At 41.7% G+C, this 23,572-nt stretch overlaps 1 protein-coding gene across 8 annotated transcripts in view; it reads right to left on the bottom strand.

The window, feature by feature from the left end:
* The window catches only part of rfx2 (regulatory factor X, 2 (influences HLA class II expression)), a 30,923-nt gene extending 17,192 nt beyond the window's left edge, over positions 1–13,731 (bottom strand). The window contains exons 1-5 of one of the 8 annotated variants that reach the window (XM_026147932.1): positions 13,487–13,730; positions 10,909–10,998; positions 3,848–3,956; positions 2,807–2,896; positions 676–758 (exon numbers count right to left, since the gene is read on the bottom strand). In XM_026147932.1, coding sequence (XP_026003717.1) covers positions 676–758; positions 2,807–2,896; positions 3,848–3,955 — 281 coding nt within the window. In that variant the 5' untranslated portion in view covers position 3,956; positions 10,909–10,998; positions 13,487–13,730. Of the gene's footprint in view, positions 1–675; positions 759–2,806; positions 2,897–3,847; positions 3,957–4,315; positions 4,430–9,707; positions 10,059–10,908; positions 10,999–13,486 lie in introns of those variants that run through there. The other 7 variants (XM_026147935.1, XM_026147931.1, XM_026147937.1 and 4 more) reach the window with 7 other exon arrangements.
* Between the last annotated feature and the right edge of the window lie 9,841 nt (positions 13,732–23,572).

Raw genomic sequence — 23,572 nt, forward strand, 5'->3', positions numbered from 1 at the left:
TTAGGGCTGGACCAGGTGACCCTGAATCCTCCCTTAGTTATGCTGCAATAGACGTAGGCTGCCGGGGGATTCCCATGATGCATTGAGTTTTTCCTTTCCAGTCACCTTTCTTACTCACTATGTATTAACAGACCTCTCTGCATTGAATCATATCTGTTATTAACCTCTGTCTCTCTTCCGCAGCATGTCTTTATCCTGTCTTCCTTCTCTCACCCCAACCGGTCGCAGCAGATGGCCCCGCCCCTCCCTGAGCCTGGTTCTGCTGGAGGTTTCTTCCTGTTAAAAGGGAGTTTTTCCTTCCCACTGTTGCCAAAGTGCTGCTCATAGGGGGTCATATGATTGTTGGGTTTTTTTCTCTGTATCTATGAAGCGCCTTGAGATGACTTATGTTGTGATTTGGCGCTATATAAATAAAATTGAATTGAATTATTTGTCTTATTCCTTTTATCCTTTTATCCAGCCCCCCCCCCATAATCCAAGATGACTCCACGTTTGAGATGGAGCCAAATACGTGCAGCGCTGTGTCTGTGTGAGTTAGAAAGCAGTCCTCCGGGTTCTTTCACTGACAGAGTCATTGTAGTAAATGTGTTTCAGTTTCACAATAAATCTTTGTCTGCATTTTTTTTTTTTTAAAATTTTTATTCCCCATTTGGAAAAAAATGCAGCACGACTCACATTGTTCCATTGGTATAAACCGCATCTCCACTGTCTCCAACATACTGGACCTGTGACGGGTAGACATGCTGCACCTGCTGCACCTACATGGAGATCACAGTACAATGAAAGCAGCGATCAGTGGAAACAGGCCTGAGAAGATTTCTTATTTATTTATCAGAACCAGCTGCAATCAAGTGGGCAACAGGAAAAAATAAGATAACGGCATAATTCTCTCATTGATGCAGTCTCCCACAAACCCATGGGAGAATGCATCAACACAACTTACATCCATGTCTGTCCACACACACATAGTAAACTGCATGAACTGAAGAGCATTAAATGACCTTTGACTACCAATTTTGAATCAGTTCCATCCTTGAGTTTAAGTGAACGTCTGTGCCAGAAACTAAAGGTGATCCTATCGCTTTTGCAAGAATGGAAGAAAATTAAATCACAGTGACATTGATACCTGACTGCTAAAATCAAATCAGTTCTTCGTGGAGTAAAGACTTGTGCCAAATTTGTGGAAATTCCCTCAAGGCATTCAAGACATATTCACAAAAAGCACCGTGCCGCTGACAGCTGTTGCAGGCATACAGACAGAGTAGATTAAAACATACACTTTGCATTCGGTGAAACAGTACGAGCGGATTTCAGCTCGAACCAATGAAGACATATCGCACATGTGGTTTCGCACAGAGTGAGCCATGATGTTGCAAAATGGAATGATAGCGTTCCTCCTTCAAGTCTTTGTTTATCTTGTGCAAATCTCCCACTTTACCTCTACCAAAGCACTCCACCACTCTTGACAGATGGTAAGCCGCGCTCCATCATCTTTTCGTTTATTCTACATCTCATAGATGTAGAAAATCTTTGGGCCAAGCACATCAAGCATTTTTCCAATTTTCTGTCCGGCATGTTCTTATGCCCATCTTAATCTTGTCCTTTCATATATTGCTTTTCCTCTCTGACTCTGCTCTAAATGTCGCCTTCCCTCTGTTGACAGTGAGAAGGCTGTTTTGTGGGTTTCGTTTAATGAAGCTGTCAGTCGAGGACCTGCAGTTTGCCCATTTCTTTAACTAGAGACTCTGATACTTGTCTTCTTGGCCAGATGTCCACTACAGCCTCCTACTTCACTTTCTCGAAAGTCAGCACAAAGATTTTCATCTCAACTCAAACAAATTTGAAATTCTAATCTAAAGATTAATAAGGTTTTTGCATTAGAGCTCACTCTGTACAGTGGAACACAGGAGACACAGCTGCAGAAAATTAGACAGACATAGTTTAAAACAAAAAAACTAATTACTGATTACATCCCATTTACAATGCTTCTAATTTTAAAGTCACGTAAATTAAGAAACTTTTCTTCCAAGAATGAGAACATTTCTAAGTGACCCTGAGGTTTTGAGTGCTAATGAATGATGCACTGAATGATAAAGATGAAGAGTCCTATTTGCGATCAGATGACCAATGGACAAATCACATTATAGTCTAGGATCCAGAGCTACACGTAAGCACAATGTAAGCATACATAGGCAACAGAAAAGCCAAGAAAAACACTGTCATCACCACACACACACATTCAAAACTTGTTCTTTTATCCAGCGGGACAAATAACAGTTTAAAATAACATTTTCATTTTAAAAGCCGCCAAGAGACATTTTATAGGTATACACATGTTATTCATGTATACAGCCAGTGGACCAGGCTCAGCCAGAGAAAGAAACTTTCACACACCCATGAGGAGCACAGCAAGAGGAGAAATGTGCTTAAAAACAAAAAACGGGCTGCCATGCTAGAGAGCGTTTAAATACACAAAGGTGGATCTGTTACCAATTTGGTTGTGTACTTCCTAGTTTGTTAACTGAAGACCAAAGCTGAAGCTCTTCGGACTAAATTTCATTATTATAAACATAAACTGTCACCTGAACAGGACCTGACGAATAACTAGTATTTGTAAACGACAAAACTAAGCCGTGGTCAAACAGGGGACACGGTCGCGTTACCAGTCTGGTATTCTGGATGTGCGAGTCATTTAAAATGTAATCTTCTTCCTACTTTATTGTAAGACTCCACAGGTCTTCAGCCGTCAAGTCAAGCGGTGTACATAATGTCAGAGCACAGTACAAGTAAGTACAGTACTGTGTACCTGCTGAGGGACCTGTTGAGCCCTGGGTACTGAAAGCTGCTGTACTTGTCCTCCCTTCTGAGCTGAGCCTGTGGCTTGAACCAGCACTCTCTGTGTGAATACGAGACATAACTGAATTACATAGATGGGCATTTAAAATTCATACAAACGCATTATTCTAAACATGCAACAGTCAACACAATAACAAACATCTTCATCTATAAATGTCAGGTTTACATCTCTTTTTAATACAGGTTTTGAATATAAAGTAGCAACGATAGCAATAGACAGACATAAAAACAACACGACAGAAATTTCGACTGTCATTTGCGCTTGCGCTGATAATTCTCATTTATCTGCAGCCTCGAAACATTAGCAAATTTGATGTACTGGTCTGGCAAGACAGAGAGAACTCATGGCAGAAGCTAATAATGTAAATTGATACGAGAGGCATCTGTTGGCAGAGTGGACGGTAGCGGCTTTATTTGCTGACAAGTTACAAAATTGGAACCACAATTTAAAAATACATTCTTATTTATTGCCGGTGCTGCTGGACAGGGCAGGGTTTAACCTGCTGTGTTAGGGTGGGCTTTTAGAAATAATACGTGGGCAAAGCAGGACGTCGCTGTAGTCTCAGTCAAGAGACAAACCGTGCCAGTCCTCATCAGATTTTTGTCATACAATTCCTGATGAAATGAGCTTAAAGCACTTAAGTTAAAATAGCATTTAGAGCACTAAACTCCTCCTTTCTGTGCACCAGTTAGAGCAAGTTATTTGTCTGAGTGTGTGATTTTTCATGGGCAGTGTAACCGTGTGCGCGAGCAGACAGGTCTGCCTGCTGCAGCTCTCTGCGCTGCACACCCAATCAGAAGTTATAAAAGGGATCTTCTATGCTATATTTCCATTGGCATTCCATGTAACGTTAGCTCCTGGCTTGGCCTGGTTTCCAAAATAACTTCTCCCTTATACTTAACATTTGGAAAGAGATGGCACGGAACAGTTAAGTCATGACAGACTTTGTCCTATCATCACAGTAGCAGCAGGGTAGATATATTATCCTACCTGCTGAGAGGCTGGGACAGGCTGTACCACCGGAGCCTGGGCTGATGATGACGTCCGCAGCGCTGCCACGCTGGTCGTGGTTTCTGACCCTCCCTCGGAGTTCTGCATGCTGGGAAGCATTAAGGAGAATCAGAAAAGACATCACCAGAAGTCATTTTCTACCAGACTGAAGAAATACCCTTCCAGGTAAAATTTAAAAAAAGAACTTTGAAAGAATATAATATGAGCACCTTAGTAAATAAACACTCTTACATCCCATCCCTACTCTTGTGGAGCCACCCGGGGGGGGGGGGTTTCTAGCTTTACCAAATCAAGCTGAGTCACTACAGCACTCAGAACCCTAGAGGCTGCCCACCTTTAGTTTTAATCAAAGACAAGATCAATAGGCCAACAGTATTACTGACACACATCGTCCTGCTGACAGAGGAGACCCAGGAGGAAAAATTACAGTAGAGGAGTTGAAGTTACCAACAGGACTGAAGTGCTTCGTGGGGACCAAACCCATTGCCACTACTCTGCTTTCGACTGGGTGACAATGTGCACAGCATAGCAAAGGGGAGCTAAAAATGGAGTGACACAAAGGCTCTCTTTAAAAAAAAAAAAAAGGACAGAGCAAGAGCGGGAGCAACAAGGCAGGGACAAGAGAAGAATGGGAGGGGGGGGTAAAAAAAAGCCCCAAAAGAGAAAAATGATGGGGGGAAAAGATGAAAATAGCAGTGGGGTTCGAGCCCCTGCCAGGGTCCTGATGATATCCAGTGTTTGTTTCAAGCAAGAGCTGATCTCTGAGGGCTCCAATAATCCAGCTGATATGAGGAAATTCCTCAATGCTTTGTAAACGTTTGTCGGTTGCTATGGTGAGGAATCTGTGCCCCCCCCTCAGCTCCCTCCCCACAAACTCACCCTGACTCCCACCCCCACGCCTTCATGTTCACTCCTCTATTTTAGCCCCCTTATAAAGCTTCTGCACAGGAACTTTCGAGTACAACCACAAAGAGAGTAGGGGGAGGATGATTTGAATAAAGGAGAGGGAGATACGGGGGGGCTGAACTGAAGAGCAGGCTTTAATTTAAAGGCAGAAAATGTGGGGTAGCAGGAAAAGTCAGTAGGGGAACAAGTAGGTAGTGTTCAGATAGAGTGTTATAGCCAAGGGCCGCAAGACACAACCTGCTCTAGACATGCTGCGATTAGTCATAACACACAGCGTGCGCAACAACGTTATTTTAATTCACTTGAAGAGACCTGACAAAAACCACTCTGTCTGCAGTAATCTGCACACTGAGTCATTAGTGCAGCCACACACGTGTCTTGGCTTTCTCAACGCTTAACTTTCAGGTAAGTCAAAAGACTTCGACTAGTAACTAAGGGGTTGTAAGTGTGCCTTAGAGATTAAACACAAACTTCAAAACCAAACTTGAACTTTTCTGTGGACGTGCCAAAGAAAAAAAACATTTGGAAAAACTAGCAACGCGAGAGCAAAAACCTGGATCAGTGACACTGTTGATGGCAACGAGGAACAAATACATTTAACTAAAAAAAACATGAATATCACAGATACACAATCTCCACCACGCAAAGCCGTGACATTAAAAACACAGACCATAAGGATAAATGCTTCACTACAAAATGATAACTAGAAACAGTAAATCTCCAGCAGACCAGCTAAGGACTGTATCGCACAACGCCTGGCACTGTCCCTCATAAGTACTTGATCAAATGTTAATTACAGCATTTAGAGCTTACGGTTCTTTCACTCTGTAAGCTATTTTAATGCACTTTTAAAAACCATGAAGGAAACATAACTTTGTTTAAGATGCAACACTTATTAATAACACACAAAAACCCCAGAAAACAAACACAAAAATCCATCATAAACAAAAATAGACTTTTTAACTGTTACTTCTCAGGTTTTGGACACCGAATGTAACTTGGCAACATGTAGAGTTTGGGGGATAGAATACCTTTATGATAACAGATATGGGTGTGCCACTAGTGACAACTTCCATGTGTGCCAGAGGCAAAGACAGTGTTCTGCTTACATGACTAACAGACTAAGCGTAGGAGGCCTATGTTGAAATTCCTGATGTGTGTCAATCACAACTGAAACACCAACCTAATCCTAAGTGTTGTATGAGTCTTTCTTTTGGGGGCATGCTTCTGACTCAGACAGAGACATTGTCCTTTAAAATATTTGAAACATGTAAAAGGACCAAATGTGAACAAATGACAAGAATCTATTATTAAAGAGCACCAACGGGAAGCAAGACAAACCTCAGGAGCTTCTTTATGCCATTAATGAGTGGACGGCACAGCAAGGTGGTGAGCAAAACAAGAAAAGGATCATTGACCTGCGTGTTTTTGTCTATGAAGGTGCTGACTTAAATTAGATAAGGTAAACTGCGCTCAAATATTTTTTTTAAAAATTAAAAAGAAAAAAAAAATCACTGAGTTGGTGGGAAAGGAGAAAGTCTGTGGCTCAGAGGAGTCTGTTTAGCGTTCGAAGAAGGTTAAAAGCCACACAAAATCCCCACCAGCAGCTCTGAAAGGCACAAAGGTAGAGCCCAGCAGGAGGGCCAGCTCGCTGCTGCAAACCCACTACTTATGATGGGCTACGGTCAGATCTTTATGCCTCCTACTCAGAGACAACTTCACACAAAAAGTCTGTTTTCATGTCAGGTCTGCAAGCCTGGTTTATTTCAAGCAAAGCCCAGATAAGCACTTTACAACATTACACAAAGAATCCCTGCTTTCAGGAGATACCAGAGTTTTAAAAGCTATACAGAAATAACAAAAGTCACATGTTAGGAACCCTGGAGGCCTCCCAAACTGTCATTAATAATCAGGCCTATATTGCCAACAAAATTTAAACATCTGTCAGTGACAGATCTAACTTACACAGGGCTCAATCAGAGAAAAACACATACAGATGTTCAATTAAAAGCAGGAGCCCGCAGTCTTGGCTCATGTTTGCACTGGCCCACATTGTTTGCAGAGCAACAACGGTTGCTAGTGGCAACACCGTCCACTCCCGTTTCCAGGAGCCTGTTGCTACGCAACCAACAGAATACTTCCCAAACCAAACAATGCCATCCCCCACCTGATCCTTCTATCTCACGCTAAGTAGAAACTTACAACAATAAATAGTGTGTATGCTATTAATTTCAGACGGCAGGGGACATGGAGGCAGAGTTATTTCTGTGCTGCAGTCATAGAAAAATGTACAGACTTTATGCTGGTTAGGATTAGGTTGACTGCGACATGACAAAGTGCTGTTTTCTGAAAACACTCGGTGGTCAAAAGGAGGAGGGCATGTTTAGGCCGTCGAGGAGACAGGAGTCCATTCGTCAGGGTTAGCTTTACACTCATGCCACCCAAAAACAACACATCCAAACCACGCTCAGTCTTTGTCCAGGCAGATGACAGTAAACAGCTTGAACCGAGCAAAACTTTTTCCAACTCGGTGGAAGAGAAAATACAGCATAAGTAACACTTGTTGTGTTTGAAACGGAGGATATTTGTACAACCCTGCATTACCTCTCTACATCTCTCCAGAATGAGCAACAGGTCTCTCTCAGGGCTTTTAACATACACTCCCCCAATTTGGGGACTCATTTAGTCAGCGACATCATTTCAAGCAAATTCATTACAATCTGTGGCTTTGAAAAAGAAAGCATTGAGCTTTTCTTTGATTTCATTAAAAGAACTTATAAGATCACACAGGCACACGCGCTCGCACAAAGAGCGAATTAAGATATGATAAGAGATTTCCACAACAGAGGCTGTTCTTCAAGCCTGTCTCATTAATTCATGGCTAATCCAATCAAAGCAGCTCTTGGGGTCTGCAGATGGCAGAGTTTAGGGAGAGCTGGGAGGGGGCGGGTGGGCGAAAGAGAACGAGAGACCGAGTGAGAGAGGGAAGGAAAAGAAAAAAGGAGGCACCGGCCACTATCTCTGATGCAAGCACACTCCTCCCCTCCCTAGCTCGCACCTCCCCGCCTCTGGTCATCAGTGCAACCTGTCCACTCCGTCACCATGTGTGCTGCAGGCATGACAGCCACAGAGAGAAAGATCAAACTGTTGCCATGGAGACTGTGTGTGTTCGCCTATGCATTACACTCACAACTTCCTCCCCGACGCCATACCTCTTCTAACCCTTTCCAGATTTCCATGCCCCCGCCCGAGCCTTTTATCCTTGCCATTTAACATCTGAAGATTAAGGCTGAGGATCTGAAAATGGCACATTTTCAACAAAAGTTCAACTGAAAGAAAGCAACACAGGACAGGGAAGCGGAGCGAGACAGTCACAACTGGGAAATGTAATCAGAGTACCCTCTCGTGTGTGGGCGCCTCTTTCCTTCGAGAGAATTTAGCTAATGTGTTTCAAGGCTGCCACACCGATAACACAAAGAAGGGAAGTTTACTCGAGTCACCTGGCTGCTTAAGAGCAAAGGAGGCTAATGACTACAGAGTAGAATCTTCAATAATACCAGTTTCACTCATGTAACAGCAAGACTTAAATCACATCCTCCTGTCAGGCCTGCAAAATGCTTTCATTTTGTCAAATTATAGAAAACATGAGAAGCTACAGCTGTATTTTAGAAGCTTTTTTTATTATAATGCCATTTTGTCATTGAGATGCAATATTAAAAATCTATAGATACACTACAAAAATCAATTCATGTTTTCAGTTCTGGTTTTTTAAGGAGGAACTGGAAAAAGGTGACATATCCTAATGCTTAAGTTGGTCGTGGATTTTCACCTTCTCTGTAGCTACACTAAAATACACAAATCTGGTTTTAGGTATTCTGTTATAACAGGTGTGTTTCAAACCCGTGCACTTCCTTTTTTTCCTTCAGGGAAGCACATTCTCTGAAGATTACCTCAGGTGCTGGCAGCAAGCTTTCTCAATCTTGACCGATGAACCTGAGATAAGCCTCATGTTTCACTTGAGCAGTCTACCTTCTTGGCAAGCGTTTGCGCCATAGAGATCTGACACCAAGAATCATCGTACTGTATGTACGCGGGGCACTACTTGATACGAAATAATGAGTCATCAGTTAATGCTTTAAATCTGAGACAGATCCAAGTGTCTGTTGTTTATGTAGTGAATACTACACCAGGCTGAGTGCTTGCCATCAAAACACAGATTTAAGTGTTTAACGCATCCTTTGCCTTCTACACATCTACACATGACTAACACATGGCAAACAAACAAGAACAATTTCAGTGCACTTTGGCCCTCGATTCTCCAGGTCGTGACCTGTCTCGCCAGTCTTCCAAACGGCTCCAGAATGCCCCAGGTTTAATCTGGGCAGAGATCGGCAGATTGAGGTGGTCATTTCATTCACTATATTTTCTATACTCACCATTCAGTGACTCTTAGTGTCCTACGAATAGGGTCATTGTTATCCTGGTGGAGAACACTCCCCCACAGGACAAAAATGTTTCATCACAGGATAAAGGTGATCACTCAGAACAGCTTTGTATTGACTCACAGTGACTCAGAGGTGGAGTGAAACCAACCTGTGCCGGGTTACTTCCACACACAACAACAAAATAAAGCCACCGAAGCCCCTCACGCTAAGGGTTTTTCCTTTCATTTGTCAGCTCTTTGGTATAAGTACTATACATACAGCATATGTAGACAGGTGTACTTTGCATGCAACAGTTTGTGCCAGACTACTGGTTACAGATAATAATCAGTTTTGTAACGGTACAGTTGCCACATACCAATATAATTAAATGATTTCAATGTAAATTAATTTAAACTGCTTGTCCATCAACACTGGACAACTTACTTAAATTGTATGGTAAACACAGAACAAACAGTCAAACTAACACACTGCTAGGCCTGCTGCCCTACCTTACAATCTGCAGCGCTCTTCTGTCAGAAAACACGATACCACCAGCACTGAAAAATCCAAGACTAACATTTGCTCTCCATTTAAGATAAAGAGTAGAAAAGGGTCTTCTAAGATAAATAATGAGATCGCACTGTAAAAAAACATCTACCACTTAACAGAATCAAGAATGCTTCCACCAATGAATGCTCTGCAATCGTTGCCCATTAAATCTTATCATGTAAATGCTTCTAAAAAGCATTTCTGCCTAAAAATACTGTTTGAAGGCCTCTCAATCAAAAAGACTACCGTTAGTCTTGGTTCTGGTTGTTACTTTGTAGCAGGTTTGCACTAACAGAACATGTTCTCTTTTATTCAAATAAATATCCCTTAACAAATTAGCACTAAAAAAACCAAAAAAAAAAAAACAGGAAAAGTGGGGAGTGAATGGGGGGGGGGGTCTGCTACTATTCTGACTCAAAGGAAGGTGGGGGGGCAGTCTTTGTAATGCAAATGTGACTGCCTTGTCTGCTGTTTGCGGCAGGAAATTTAATTACCAGTGTTGTAGCTACGATACAAACAGGTGGAATGCTAAGAATGCCGCTGATGACACACACACACACACACACACACACACACACACACACACACACACACACACACACACACAGAAAAACATTTCATTTCACAACGAGTTTCAACTTGCTGTCACCACACGAGGGCCAATCAGTGGCAGCATTTTTCAGTGTGGGATTTGTTTCTTCGTATCCTAGCAGCACAAGTCTCCACTGATTTCCAACATCTTTACAGCTGGAAGACTTGATGCAAGTCAAGAGGATACTTAAAACAATTTTCCCTATCAACAAATCTTATAAAACAGTAATGGCAGCACATCAGTTAAAATGAAAAGCCCTTAACAAATAAATGAATTATGGCGCTTATGAAATTAAAACATTTCATGTGTACAAATGGCACTATTAATTTCCACTTAACAAGCCCCGCGAGGCATTTGTTTCTTAGTTCTTCTGCTTCGCTCTGTGATATCCTGACATGCTTTTGACTGCAGTTATGGGACAAGCCATTAAAAGTGGTGTTAAAAACAGGGGGGAAAAAAAATCAGACAGTGATAGGTTTCGAAAGCCAAACAGTTCACTTATCACACTGGGAGGTAAATGTAAGTCTGCAGGAATACGATCAACTGTAAACAGCACCAGCAAAACTCACAGTAGTGGTCGGGTCAGTGTCTGTATCTGAAGCTAGCTATTGGATTGAGAACTCCTCCCTGGGGCAGCATTGGGGCCTCATTAAGATGGGCTAAATACAGCATGAGCAAGCACACGCACACACCACATACACAGGGAGAGAAAGAACATGTGACTTAAAGCTGTGTCAGGTCACCCCCCTGCTCAAGAGACCACTGCAGCTGTCCTATTGATAGCTGAACTGTACTACAAACACTCAAAATGGCACACAGGCAACAGTGGACACTGCAAAAAAATAAATAAATCATACACGCAAGTCCGGACATGGCTTAAATTAAGGCTATGAGAGACGAAGGAAAGCCTAAAAAAGAAACATTAATATCTCTAAATCACACCCCAATGTAACACTTACGGTTAGCGATCTCAGGGTGAAGGCAATGTCAATAAAGCCAAGTGTGGTCACTGAAATTCAGGATAAAGACAGATGGCAAAGTAAACTACATCAGAAATTAAAGCAACATGCTAATTAATAATTTCCACACTTTACAAGCTGTGCAGTAAACAATTCCCAAATAGCTCTCTAACCCCCAGCTGCTCTCCACTTTAATTCTCTTTGCTGACCTGCCTCTGTAGGCTGAAGCTATGCACTCCTACCACAAAGAGGGGGATGAAAATAACCCGATTAAAAACACTGACTTTTAAAAGAATAACACTTCACCCCCCTCCCCCGGCATGCTCCAACCCCTTTCTTTCCACGACTTGGGTGTATTTGTATATCAAGTTGCCATGTAAACATAACAGTGTCATGCTCAATTGGGGGGGACACGCACGGTTTCAGCGCAGTCATTTATTTATTTTCGTTGTAGTTGTGGGAAGTTGTCTGACCAATCAAACATAAGCTTCCCTCTCTGACACACAGTCCGAAACAAGTTCATGCACACGTGGTTCATGAACATTATACTTTAACATACCTCTTTTTGACCTAAAGAAACAAGATATTGGTTAGTCACTCAATCATTCAGCTCAACTTTCCAAAATGAATTCTTCATCCAAGGATTTTGTGTGTGTGTTGCCAAGTTTATGGATCATTGCAAAGAGGGCATCAATTAGTGAAATTTTCATGGTGCAAAGATGCTTCCTGATGCTTCAATAGCAAACACTACAAATGACCGAGCACCTGACAACTGTCTCGGAAAAGACAGTTCGTTAGAATTAATGTACCTCGTGGGACAGGAAGAAACACAATCCCAAAAGCGGGGGGACATCTTTGGTGTGCAAAGACCTGGAAAACCAGTTACAGACACAATCTAAAACTACTGAAAATCTCTTGCTTCCTTTGTTTCCTTTAAATGCTACAGCACAGATTGATATGCACCTTCGGCTCTGCAGAGGGATCAAACAGCAACCCTAGCGAGACCTTCTGCTTGAACAAAGAGGCAGTGGCACTAGGAACACCTTGGCCATTAGCACACAATGTGCTTCTGAATCTGATCAGTAAATAAGGCATTGTCAAAACGGGGGGGGGGGGTGTACTCCAAATTTAAGAGTGGGGAATAGGTCGACTACATAAATCTAGTCATTATAAAATGCATAGCGGTATATCGCATGCACTGCTTTAAAAGCACGCAGAAAACAGCAAATTCAACGCTTAGTTTCTCATCCAAGACAGCTACATAAAAGAACCATCATAGCACCACCTAGCTGTAATATACCCCCTTATTCAAGCCATTTCTCAAACATCACAACTTTTTCTACTGAAGTTATATTTTGGTATCAGAGGTCACAGAGTTTGATTCATGACGTGATTTAGTAGTGGGAAAAACCAGGGGAAGCGTCAGAATTTGGTGTAGTAACCCCGCCGGCAGAAGTTGATCAGTGGTTAAATGTTCGATATTTTTCATTGCTTTTAAGAGAAAACTTGCGAGTGAAAAGTGCTACGAAAGAGCTGCCAAGCTCCCGGAAGAAATAAAAGTTGTCACGGTGAGAAGATGCACGCAGCGGACGTTGGTTACGGTTAGAGCAACATAACATAACTGCCGCTCGTGCTAAAGGCTAGCTAGCTAGCCTTTCCACCTGCTTGAATCCGATTCTGGGAACGACGAAGTTTGCCCGTGCTGTGGCGAACAACACACAGCCGCCGTCAACAACGCCACACGAACTAACGAGAGAACTTGCACTCATGGCTGCTGGTCGTCCAAATTAGCATTAGCTGTAGCTTTGAGCGGTAGCTTCACCATCCATCCCGCTGATACTGAGCTGGAAGTGCGTTCAAACCTCGCAGCACACGGTACAACGTAGCAACAAGTGTAAAGTGATGCTGAATCGATTTGGAGTTGAAGTAACGATGACACGGAGTATAATGTTAAAGGCAGAGTGTAAAACAAATTAAGTAGGATAAAAGGAACGGATCCCGGGCTAAAGGCTGTCGCCTGCAACTGGTAAATGTCAGTCAAATGAAGAGTGGAAAACCGTTCTCAACTTGGGGCGGATACCACAAAAGAAGGGAAAGTTGTGTTGTAAATAATCCAGACCCCTGCTAACACGTTCGACCTCGAACTTAGGATTCATTTAGTTTCTAAATTCTACAAACGTATAGTCACCTTTGCCTTGAGAAAAGTTGTGCCCTCTCTCTTTCCACTCTCTCCCTCTCGCTCGGTGACTTCCAGATGCTGCAGCCGCTGTTGCTGAGTGTTGCGCCCGTTGGTAAGTAACTGTCTCCACGGCTACAGTCACTATAGCGCGACGGGGTCTCGAGGCAACTGTTGCTACCCTCAAAAGCCTACGTCAGGGCCCTCACTATCCAAGGGAGGGGCCAAAGAGACGTGTTCCGCCCAGTTAAATAAAGCTGTAAATTCATATTGAACCACTGGGAGGTGGTCTTGGCTCAGGAGGTGGACAAGTATGGAAGACCGAAGATGCCGTGGTATAAAATAAGGGTGAAAAAGGAGTCAATAAATTAATTACAAAAATGAAATAAAAATACATTAAATGCTTCAAAATGTAATTAATTTAATTTTCTGCTTATATTCCCAAACTATTTTTTTGCTATACTTTTTAACCTTTTATAAGATTTGTAATTTTAAAAAAGAGTTTCTGAAAATAACAGGATCAAACAGAAGTGTTACGAAGTGGGAACCTTTCCACACTGTTACACTGACTGTGTTTCAGCTCATTCAGGGCTGTTGTAATGGTGACGCTGGAGTAGAGTGAAGGTGGATGAAATGAAATACCTGGGGTCAACCATCCAAAAACAACGGACAGAGAATACAGGCTGGGTGGAGTGGGTGGAGATGAGTGTCAGGGGTGATTCGTAACAGAAGAATAGAAGAAAGAGTGAAATGGCAGGTTTACAACAGGGGTCGGCAACCCTGGGGACGGGTTAACTGATGGCACGACCATAGCTGGATTGGCCATCGGGCATACCGGATGGTGATTTTTCGTTTTTATGGGCCGATGATTTATTTATTTATTTATTTATTTGTAACGGTATAAACACTGAAAGGTGGTGGATTGGCCAGATGCTGGTCGATGTGTAAAAATAAGTCAGTTGTTTGGTGGTGGCTAGGGCTGGGCTATATCATACCATTCACGGTAATACCGGTGTAATGTTGGGCAATGATAAGAAAATGAAATATCGCGATAGAATATGGGTAAAACGCGCATGCGCGGTGTCTTTGTTTACATACACATGGCTGTGACGGAGAATGAGAAAGGCGAAAGCGGATCGTTGAATGAAACCATGAACCAGAACTGGTTTGTAAAAATGCTGCAGCTTCACTGGTGTGGAACTGGTTTAGCTTTCATCCGTCAGATACACAACAAAGCACTATTTTTGGTAGCGCATGCTAGCGGGCCGTCGTTATTACCGTATTTTTTGGAAAATACGGCGCACTTAAAATCAATCCTTTGATTTGTCTGAAAATCGACAGAGCCCCTTATAATCCCGTGTGCCTTATGTATGAACTCTGGTTGTGTTTACTGACCTCGAAACGATTTTATGTACACGGCGCTCAAAAATCTGTTAAATGTTTCAGTACGACTTTGCTTAGCTACGAAGCCGCACCGCTTGATGGATTGTCGGAGCATTACAGCTATTGTAGGCGGAGCCTCGCGGAGTGATACTGTGCTTCAACATAATGTTACCGTACTGTGTGTGTATAACCTCTTTAAGTTTTGTGGATATTATACATGGTTATGCTGAGGATATGTCGGCCAGTTTCCACTGGAAATGCCTTTTGGTTAAACTGTCAGCGAGGAATTTGCATTTGCACTGTTAAATTTTTTTATATAACTTAAAAAGCTGCTTGTGTAAGTGAAAATACATTGATGGGGTTTTTTTTGCACTAATAAAGTTGAGGAGTTGTAAAGTATTTTGTCTAGTGTCAATTATATCGTCAGTTATATCTTATCGCAAATTTTCAAATGTATATCGTGATAAATATTTTTGGTCATATTGCCCTGCTCTAGTGGTGGCTATGGCGGAGCTTCCACAGAGGCAACAGGTGGATGAGGGGAAAGTGGAGGCAGGAGAGACCCGAGGCGGGCGCCGGTCCAAGTATCAGGTGAACTGAACTTCAGGTAAGAAGTTATGACCTGCAGTCTATCAGGGTCAGATATAAACCAAGTTTAGATGGAGTTTATTTTTGTTAGGCTGACTTTTTCGTACTGCGTATTAGCTAGCATGACGGGTTTCCATACAGCTGGGTGGGTGCTATGATGTTACTGATGGTGAACTTTATTTTATTCATAAGGTTAGTTAGTAAAGTTTCCAACCGTCCCCTAAAAAACGGAATCGTTCCACATTCAGAGAAAATATTGCGCGTTTCGTGTTGAGCTGAGAAGGAACACAGTTTGTCCAGGACTTCAGCTAGGATAGAAAACACACAAAGCTGGATTTATTCAGTCTTTGCTGCACAGCTGCCTCTTCTCTCATTCTCTCACCCTCCCTCTCCTGTTGCTACTTCAATCATGAAACTGATCAATGATCAGCTGATCGTCTCTCTTGTTTGTTTATCGCCCACTTTGCCAGCGGTTGTCGCGCTAAACAACAGCAGCACGTTTAAGCTTGATCAGCTGTTGTTAGAATTTATTTAATATTAATTTCTAGTATCAGCTGATGTTTGCTGGAGCCACAGCTGTAAAGCTGCTGGTCATGATATCGGTTTGGTTTGGTGAGAGGGAAACATGAAGATGAAACCAGGAGATGTCCTTACTGGATCATCAGAGCTGAACAGGTGATGGAGAAACAGGTTTACCCTTTAGGTGACATGAATGAGTTGAAGTTATGAACTGTTTCTGAGAGACAAATAACCCCAGGATCCTTTTCTAAGTAGCTGACAGCTGGTAACTGTGCAGGGGCGGGTCTAGCAAAGTTTTGCCAGGGGGCAGGTAGGGCATTAACAGGGAGAGGGGGGCACAAAGAAATACTTTTCTTTCTTATTCTCATTTAAAATGTCTCGTTTTTATTAAATAATTATCTGAATTTTACAACCAAAGTTTTTACCTGATGTACAATGTATAGAAATCATACATATACCAACAAGACTGTACATCACTGTCACAACAGCGTCTGTTTTCATTCAAAGGCTTTATGGCTTTAATACCTGGGGGGCCGGTCTCTAGTCAAAATGCCCGGGCAGATGTTTTGTCCCAGTCCAGCCCTGGGCACGACACACAGTGAGTTAATCTGAGAAGGTGCATTAAAAAATAAATGGCCGGGCCAGCGGTGCACATCGCAGATTAGCTCACATACACACATTAGTTGTGCCGCTTCTTAATGACGGCATCTTAGCTAACAACCCCAACTACCAGACTCAACTTGTAATTGGCTAAAAATCACTTCGCCTACCGGTGAGAGGGACGTTGCTAGCTGGCAGTTTTTTCAAGCGATGTTGAAATTCCCACATTCCAACACTTCAAATGCTTCAGCATCTGTCGGCTCAGCGCAGCATCAGCACCGCTGAAACACACGGATACATCCGTAGACTCGAGGCAGAATTCACAATGCGTTTTCAGGACTTTCAGGCGTTTGGACCAATGTTTTCTTTTCTGATCAAACCAGAAAGCTTTAATAAGCAGCTGGTTGTCTCACATTAACTGGCTGAGTTAATGCCAGTTAATGCAACATCGAAACGCAGCTGATTGAACTGAACAGCTCGACTCTGTGGGGTCAAAGTTTGCAGAACTACGAGCGCAGCTGGACTCCACAGCTGTGCGTGTTCATGGAGCTGCATGTTCACCTGCTGGACGTCACTACCTGACAAGTTTACCTGTCTTCAGAACATTGCAGAGGCCTTATTGACAGTATTTGGCTCTACATGTCTGTGTGAGCAGGTTTTCTCTCACATGAGTCCTGAGGCAGCCTCTGAATGCTGGACACTCGGAGACCTGTGTCTCTGAGTGGGAGACCAGAGATCACAGTAACATGTGTGTCTCTGTATTAACAAACATGCCATGTTGGCCCAGTTTATTTTTCTTATCATTGTTGTGAGGAGGCCATAAATAGCATTGGCATTTTCTGTTGTTCAGTTCATTTGCTGTTATGGATAAAAAGTCTTTTTTTGTTTCAAAATAGCTGATAACTATTTGCTGACAGCTGCCAACATCTGCAAACAAATATGATTCTATAAAGTGGTTCTATGTAGTGTGTAACTGTTGATATACAGCCTTATTACATTTATTGCTAATGCAATCATATGGCACACTGACCTCTGAGGAAACTTTAGATGCACTCATCATCAGAAAGGTTGCCGACCCCTGAAATAGACTGTGTTTGTGATTTGAAGGAGCTATACACTGTGTACGACAAATACCATAATCATGGCCTTATAAACCCGTTTAAATAGGCTGTTCCCTATAAGCACAAATCAAAATCAGAACTGAACTTTCTGATATTGCACCTTACCGTTTCAAACAACTCTATATTTTAGCACTAAGTTGCAAATTGTTACATTTAAAAAATTGGTTAGTCACCCTTTTTCTACTTTTATTTATTTCTGCTGCACATAAACAGATCTTTGCATTTGTTTCTGCACTTGTACACATTTTATTCTGTTATACACATGAATTTACAGACCCTTTATTAGGTACACCTGTAATCAGACAATGATATGTTAGCAACTCAATTAATTTAGGTATGTACAAACAATCAGTACAAACCTGCTGAAGTTCAACAACAACTTCTGGATGGTAGTGTCAGAATAAACAACATGAAACCATGGATCCATACTGGCTTATATCAGTGGTAATAGAGTGGGGGATATGTTCTTGGCACACCTTGGACCCCAGCTGAGCATGATTTAAATGTCACAACCTTTCTGACCACAGTGTACACATCTTCCGATGGCGGCTTCCAGCAGGGTAACATTTAATGTAATCTGAAACTGGTGTCTTGAAGAGGAAACTGAGTTCACTGTGTTCAGATGATCTCCACAGTCACCAGATCTCAATCCAATAGAGGGTCTTTGAAATGTGTTAGAGCGGGAGATTCACATCATGGATGTGCAGCCAACATGTCTGCAGCAGCTGTGTGATGCTATCATGTCAAACATGAGATTTGGGGCCAAAAACTATGAGAAATGTTTCCAGGACCTTGTTGAATGTATCCCATGGAGAATTAAGGAAAAAAAGGCATCCACTCAGTGCTAGTAAGGTGTCCCTAATAAAGTGTCCAGTGATGTATAAAATATCTGTATACTGAAAATAAAAATGTCATTTTTTTCTCCTTGCAGCAGTGCAGTCACAGTCACTTCCATGCACTTTGCCATTTGCGGCACATGATGGCAGCATATGTCTATATTGTGATACGGCGCGGGCAGACATTTTAGCACATATTGAAGAACAGAGCACAAATGTGTTACTGAGAAACTGTGTAGAGTTTAAATGTTAGTATTTGAATTAATCTTCACTCAGCATCAGTCATGTACAAAACACTCTGATGTCACCATGAGGCCTTTGGTGGAGTTGGACCTGATTCAGTGGGACAGAAGTGGACTGGATGTCTGAGTATTAAAGTATAGTTTTATTTATTATTATTATTTTATGAGCTAAAATTATGCTATGACTTGAAAATGGAAGGAATGATTGATATTTAAATGAATTTATTTTAATTAAACTTTTTAAATTAAACACTGGAACAAAAAACTTTTAAGTGTTCTTGTTTTTCTAGACATTTTTTCTTTCCTTTTTTTATTTTGTTATTTGCAGTTGCTCCACTTCCAGCTGCACAGGAAAAGTTTGGTCCTCTTCCTACAGATTCCTAATGAAAACAAGGCTTATATTTAACCAGTCCAGTTAACCCTCCTGGCTCCAGCTTTTTTCTAGTCAACTGAAAGGTTATATTTAAACACCAGCTTCAGGTCTTACTATTTTAATATCGCCCACTGCATGTTCCACAAGCCTTTTCTGTGCACGTAGTAAAAAAGACTCCTGTAAAAATGAACTAAGTGATTATATGACAAAAACAGACACCAGGAGCTCCTTTAGGCCCTCGGTCTGGGGTCTGCAGATCTAAGTAGTTTTTCTAGATGAGGGGGGAGGCAACTCCAGGCCTCGAGTGCCGGTGTCCTGCAGGTTTTAGATCGCACCCTGGGTTAACACACCTGAATCAAATGATTAGTTCATTACCAGGCCTCTGGAGAACTTCAAGAAATGCTGAGGAGTCATTTAGCCCTTTAAATCAGCTGTGATGGATCATGGACACATCTAAAACCTCCAGGACACCAGCACTCGAGGCCTAGAGTTGCCTACCCCTGTTCTAGCGGATCCCACTGCTTGAATAGGATTCCCCTCTCTTTCCGTGTAAATAACACATCCAGCTGTCTGCATGATGTCAAAGAAAATATGAGTCATTCAGCCAGAGGCATATTGAACCCCAATGAAAAGGACAAAAACATGTATCTAAATGGAAGCAGCGGTGTGGTGAACAACCACAATCTTTGCTATGGAATTGTAAAGACAGATGGATCCACTGTGTGTAAGGATACACCTCTGACATGCTCACCAGCTGGTGTCAAAATACCTGAAACTTCAACCTTCTTTCATTGCCCTAGGATCCACCTAAGTGGGTCAGCCCTCTGCAGACCCATCCAGGTGTGGACGGGGCCCAGAATGGGCATGGCGTCTGGTCATAGCCTCATACACAACAACTGTATACTCTTATACCCTTCTATCATGGCCACCATTGAGCTTTTTAGTCACTCTGTAGCTCTTCTGCAGGATCAGCACTCCCCACCTTAATCACTGTCTCCCATGAGTTTGCTGGGGGTTGTCCTTCACTGGTTTTTGATGGGCTCTCACCTCTGCAAACCACAAGACCTGTTCTTTTGAGATGCTCTGATTGAGCTGTCTATCCATCACCAGTTACCTTGTTGTTTCCTTGTATGTTTTTCCTGTTACCAGCACATCAGTTTGACTGATGTACAGTGGCACATACAAGAAATTCCAGTTCTGCTTTCTTACGCACATTGTGGAGATTTTTTGGATTTTTGGCAATGCCTCCACAGACCGCAATGATCTCACGCTAAACAACGATAAACATTCAGCTACAGGCATAAGCTGGGTAAATACATACAGGGAGGAACGCTATAAGTTAATCTATAATGGTATAATCCAAATGTAATAATGTAAATGTGTACATACGTAAGATACCTAAATATGTTAAAAAATATGCATGAATGTACAACCGCACTGCCAAAGAAATCGCAGCACTGTGTAAAATGTGACGTGCTGTTGTAATAGATGCAGAATGTGGTTTAGCATTGTCTTGCTGAAATATGCAACGCCTTCCCTGAGAAAGACATTGTCAGGATGTATGGTAACATATAAAACCTGTAGTACTGAAGCTGAACTTCCTGATATGCGAGCTGCAGATTCCAGAGTCACTAACGGCTGATCGAGACTTTTGTTGTGAATCTGTAAAGCTTGTGGAGACACTTACTTATGTGGCTGACACTGACACCAGCATTAATGGTTGTGTGTGTTATATGGTAATTACCTCATGGTCGTGTCCTGGTGTTCCACAGTACTGATTGGCAGATGAAGGGCTGATCTAAGGGCAAAAAATAAAGATGTTGTTTACACCTCAAATATTTCTGGAGCTGCAACCGTTTTATATGTAGTGGCAGCCATGACCGAAACAAATCAAATTCTGCAATTTTCTTTTCTTCTAAATCTTTGCTGTTGATCATTTATTGATCAAGGGACACAAATTGATTCTTCAAGCTACATTCATATAGTTTTATCAGTGTTCCTCCAAGAATTCAGGGACATTTGTGAATCCTTATATTGATGCTATGCTCATTATTCAATAATTGTTATTGTCTGACTGATAAACTCACAACTGGGGCAAAAAGCAGCTGGAAGTGGAGACGAGAAATCAACAGTATACTGAACAGGCCAATCAGAGTAGCAGTGGGCTGTCACATGATGTGTGACAGCCCACTGCTACTTTGCTATCTTTGCGCACATCAGGTTACAATATAAATTATGTTGTAGGGTTTCAGAGAGGTTTGCATTACGATGCACCTGTAAATTCTTCTACTATACACCCCCAGCAGAGACACTGGCTTTTGAACTGAGCGCTGACAACAAGAGGAGTTCCTCTCCTCTTTAGTCAGAAGGATGAAGTCTCACCACAGAGCAGTTTTTCTGTTCATTTTAAATGAGCTTTGGTCCAGATAAGTTGGCAGCAGATAGGATTTCTGAATCATGTTCACATGTGGCTTCTTCTTTAAATGACAGTCTTAAGCTGCATTAATGAGCTTAAGATGGCAGATGTTTCTTCTTAGTAACACTTGCTTTTCCAGGCTTTTGTTGCCCCAGTCCCAACTTTTTTTTTTTTTTAATTGTTGCAGCCTTCAAACTCAAACTGAGCTATTTTTTCTCCATGAAATAGGAAAATAGTTTCTGTTCTATTGTGAATAAAATATGGATCTATGAAATTTGGAAATTTGTGTTATTTCATTCTGTTTTTATTCACATTTCCCAGCATCCCAACTTTTCTGGAATTAAATCTTTATATCACAAAGTTGTATTATAAGCATAAAAACAGACAATACTCACCACAAATGGGTGTTGCACAAGAAAATGATTTTCTCGAGGGCACTGCCTTCTTACTTAAATGTAAAATTATTTTCAAAATACACTTATATTCAAGTATAATATTGAGGTAGACATCCATTCAATCAGTATATTAGTATTAAAAATGGGCAATTTATCCTTCATATTACACTAGTCCAAAAAACATATTCTGCTTTTTACTACCGTACCCTTAAACATTAACAGTTTACAAAGAAAACTAGTGGAAATATGTAGCCTATTAAAGGTGGCACATTTAAATATATTGAACCAAATAGTACTGTGTAAAGTAAGAATTCAACTAATTTCATATTAAAATGCTTTGACATTTACAGCACGTTACAGACATCAAAGGGAAATCTATTGCACGTAACAAAAACTTCTGACAGAAACTGAGAGTCGGTGCGCTGTGCTGCTGTCTGAGAGTAGGATGAGAGAGAAAGGAAGAGATGATGCCTCTGACCGGCCGTACCCTCGGCGTGGGTTGCGTAAGCACTAATGCATTCTGCAGCTCTAGAGCATGTGCGCATGGTTGTACTGGATGAGCCGGTCCCTGCGTGTCATCTGATGCTGTGGTGTGGTGCTCGTCTCTCCCGGCGATTGGCTGATACTGATCTTTCCATAGACCAATAATGAGGGCGCATCTTCAGAGTCATTTTAAGATTCATCTTTAAAAAAGAGAGAAGTAAGGCTCATGAAGATAATCATGTGTTAACATACGCCATGCATATCCAGGCGCATTTTATAATTTGCAAAAAAATTTAAATTTTTGAATAAAAAATATCATTAAATATTGAAAATAGGTGGCATTAATTTCTTGTGAGGTTAAATGCCCAAGTGAAGGTTTAATCCTGTGTGTGTGTTTTCGTGTAATTAGTCCGTGGAGGACATTTCTGTACTTTCCTCTTCCTCTCCTTGAACTGCCTCACCTCTCGAATGATGCAGGCGGGACTTCAGTGGAAATTTGCCTTAAGGAAATTCTTTCATTCATCAGTGACACCAATGGACATGAGTGAATAGTCATGAAACAACACGTCCGGCATATTTTTGTGTGTGAACCGGATTAATAGCAGCTCACTGACATTCACACTGAGCTACGGATGGATGTGTACTGTAAATTCAGCTGTGACTCCACACCCTCATTAACCTCGGGGGAAACATGCAGTTCACGAGAGGTCGTGGACTCGTTCCCCATTACAGCTTTGTTTACATATTTTACACAAGTTCAGTGTGTGTCAACAGCGTTTATCTGCATCCCTCCCATCCCTTTGTTTTTAATGCAATTAGGTTGTGACTCATAAAACCATTAATACAGGACTGGTCTGTCAAGCTTAAGGTCGGAGCTCTGTAGTTTACCAGGTCACCTTTTTACTGCAAAGTCCTCATTTCTAAACTAAGTAGAGCAGTGAACTGGAGCCGGAGTGAGGATTTTTTAAAAATCCAGTTGAATTGCAGTGGAATACAAATAGAAAAGTATGAAAGTAAAATGTAGCAGTTGTCAATTTGTCAAACAAAAAGAAAAAAACCTGATTTTCAGCTTCTTCTTTTGTAGGTGGACATTTGTTATGTTATATTTACATGTCATAAATTGGCGTCGTTGGTAAACTTTA

This window comes from Astatotilapia calliptera, chromosome 17 (assembly GCF_900246225.1).
Source record: "Astatotilapia calliptera chromosome 17, fAstCal1.2, whole genome shotgun sequence".
NCBI lineage: Eukaryota > Metazoa > Chordata > Actinopteri > Cichliformes > Cichlidae > Astatotilapia > Astatotilapia calliptera.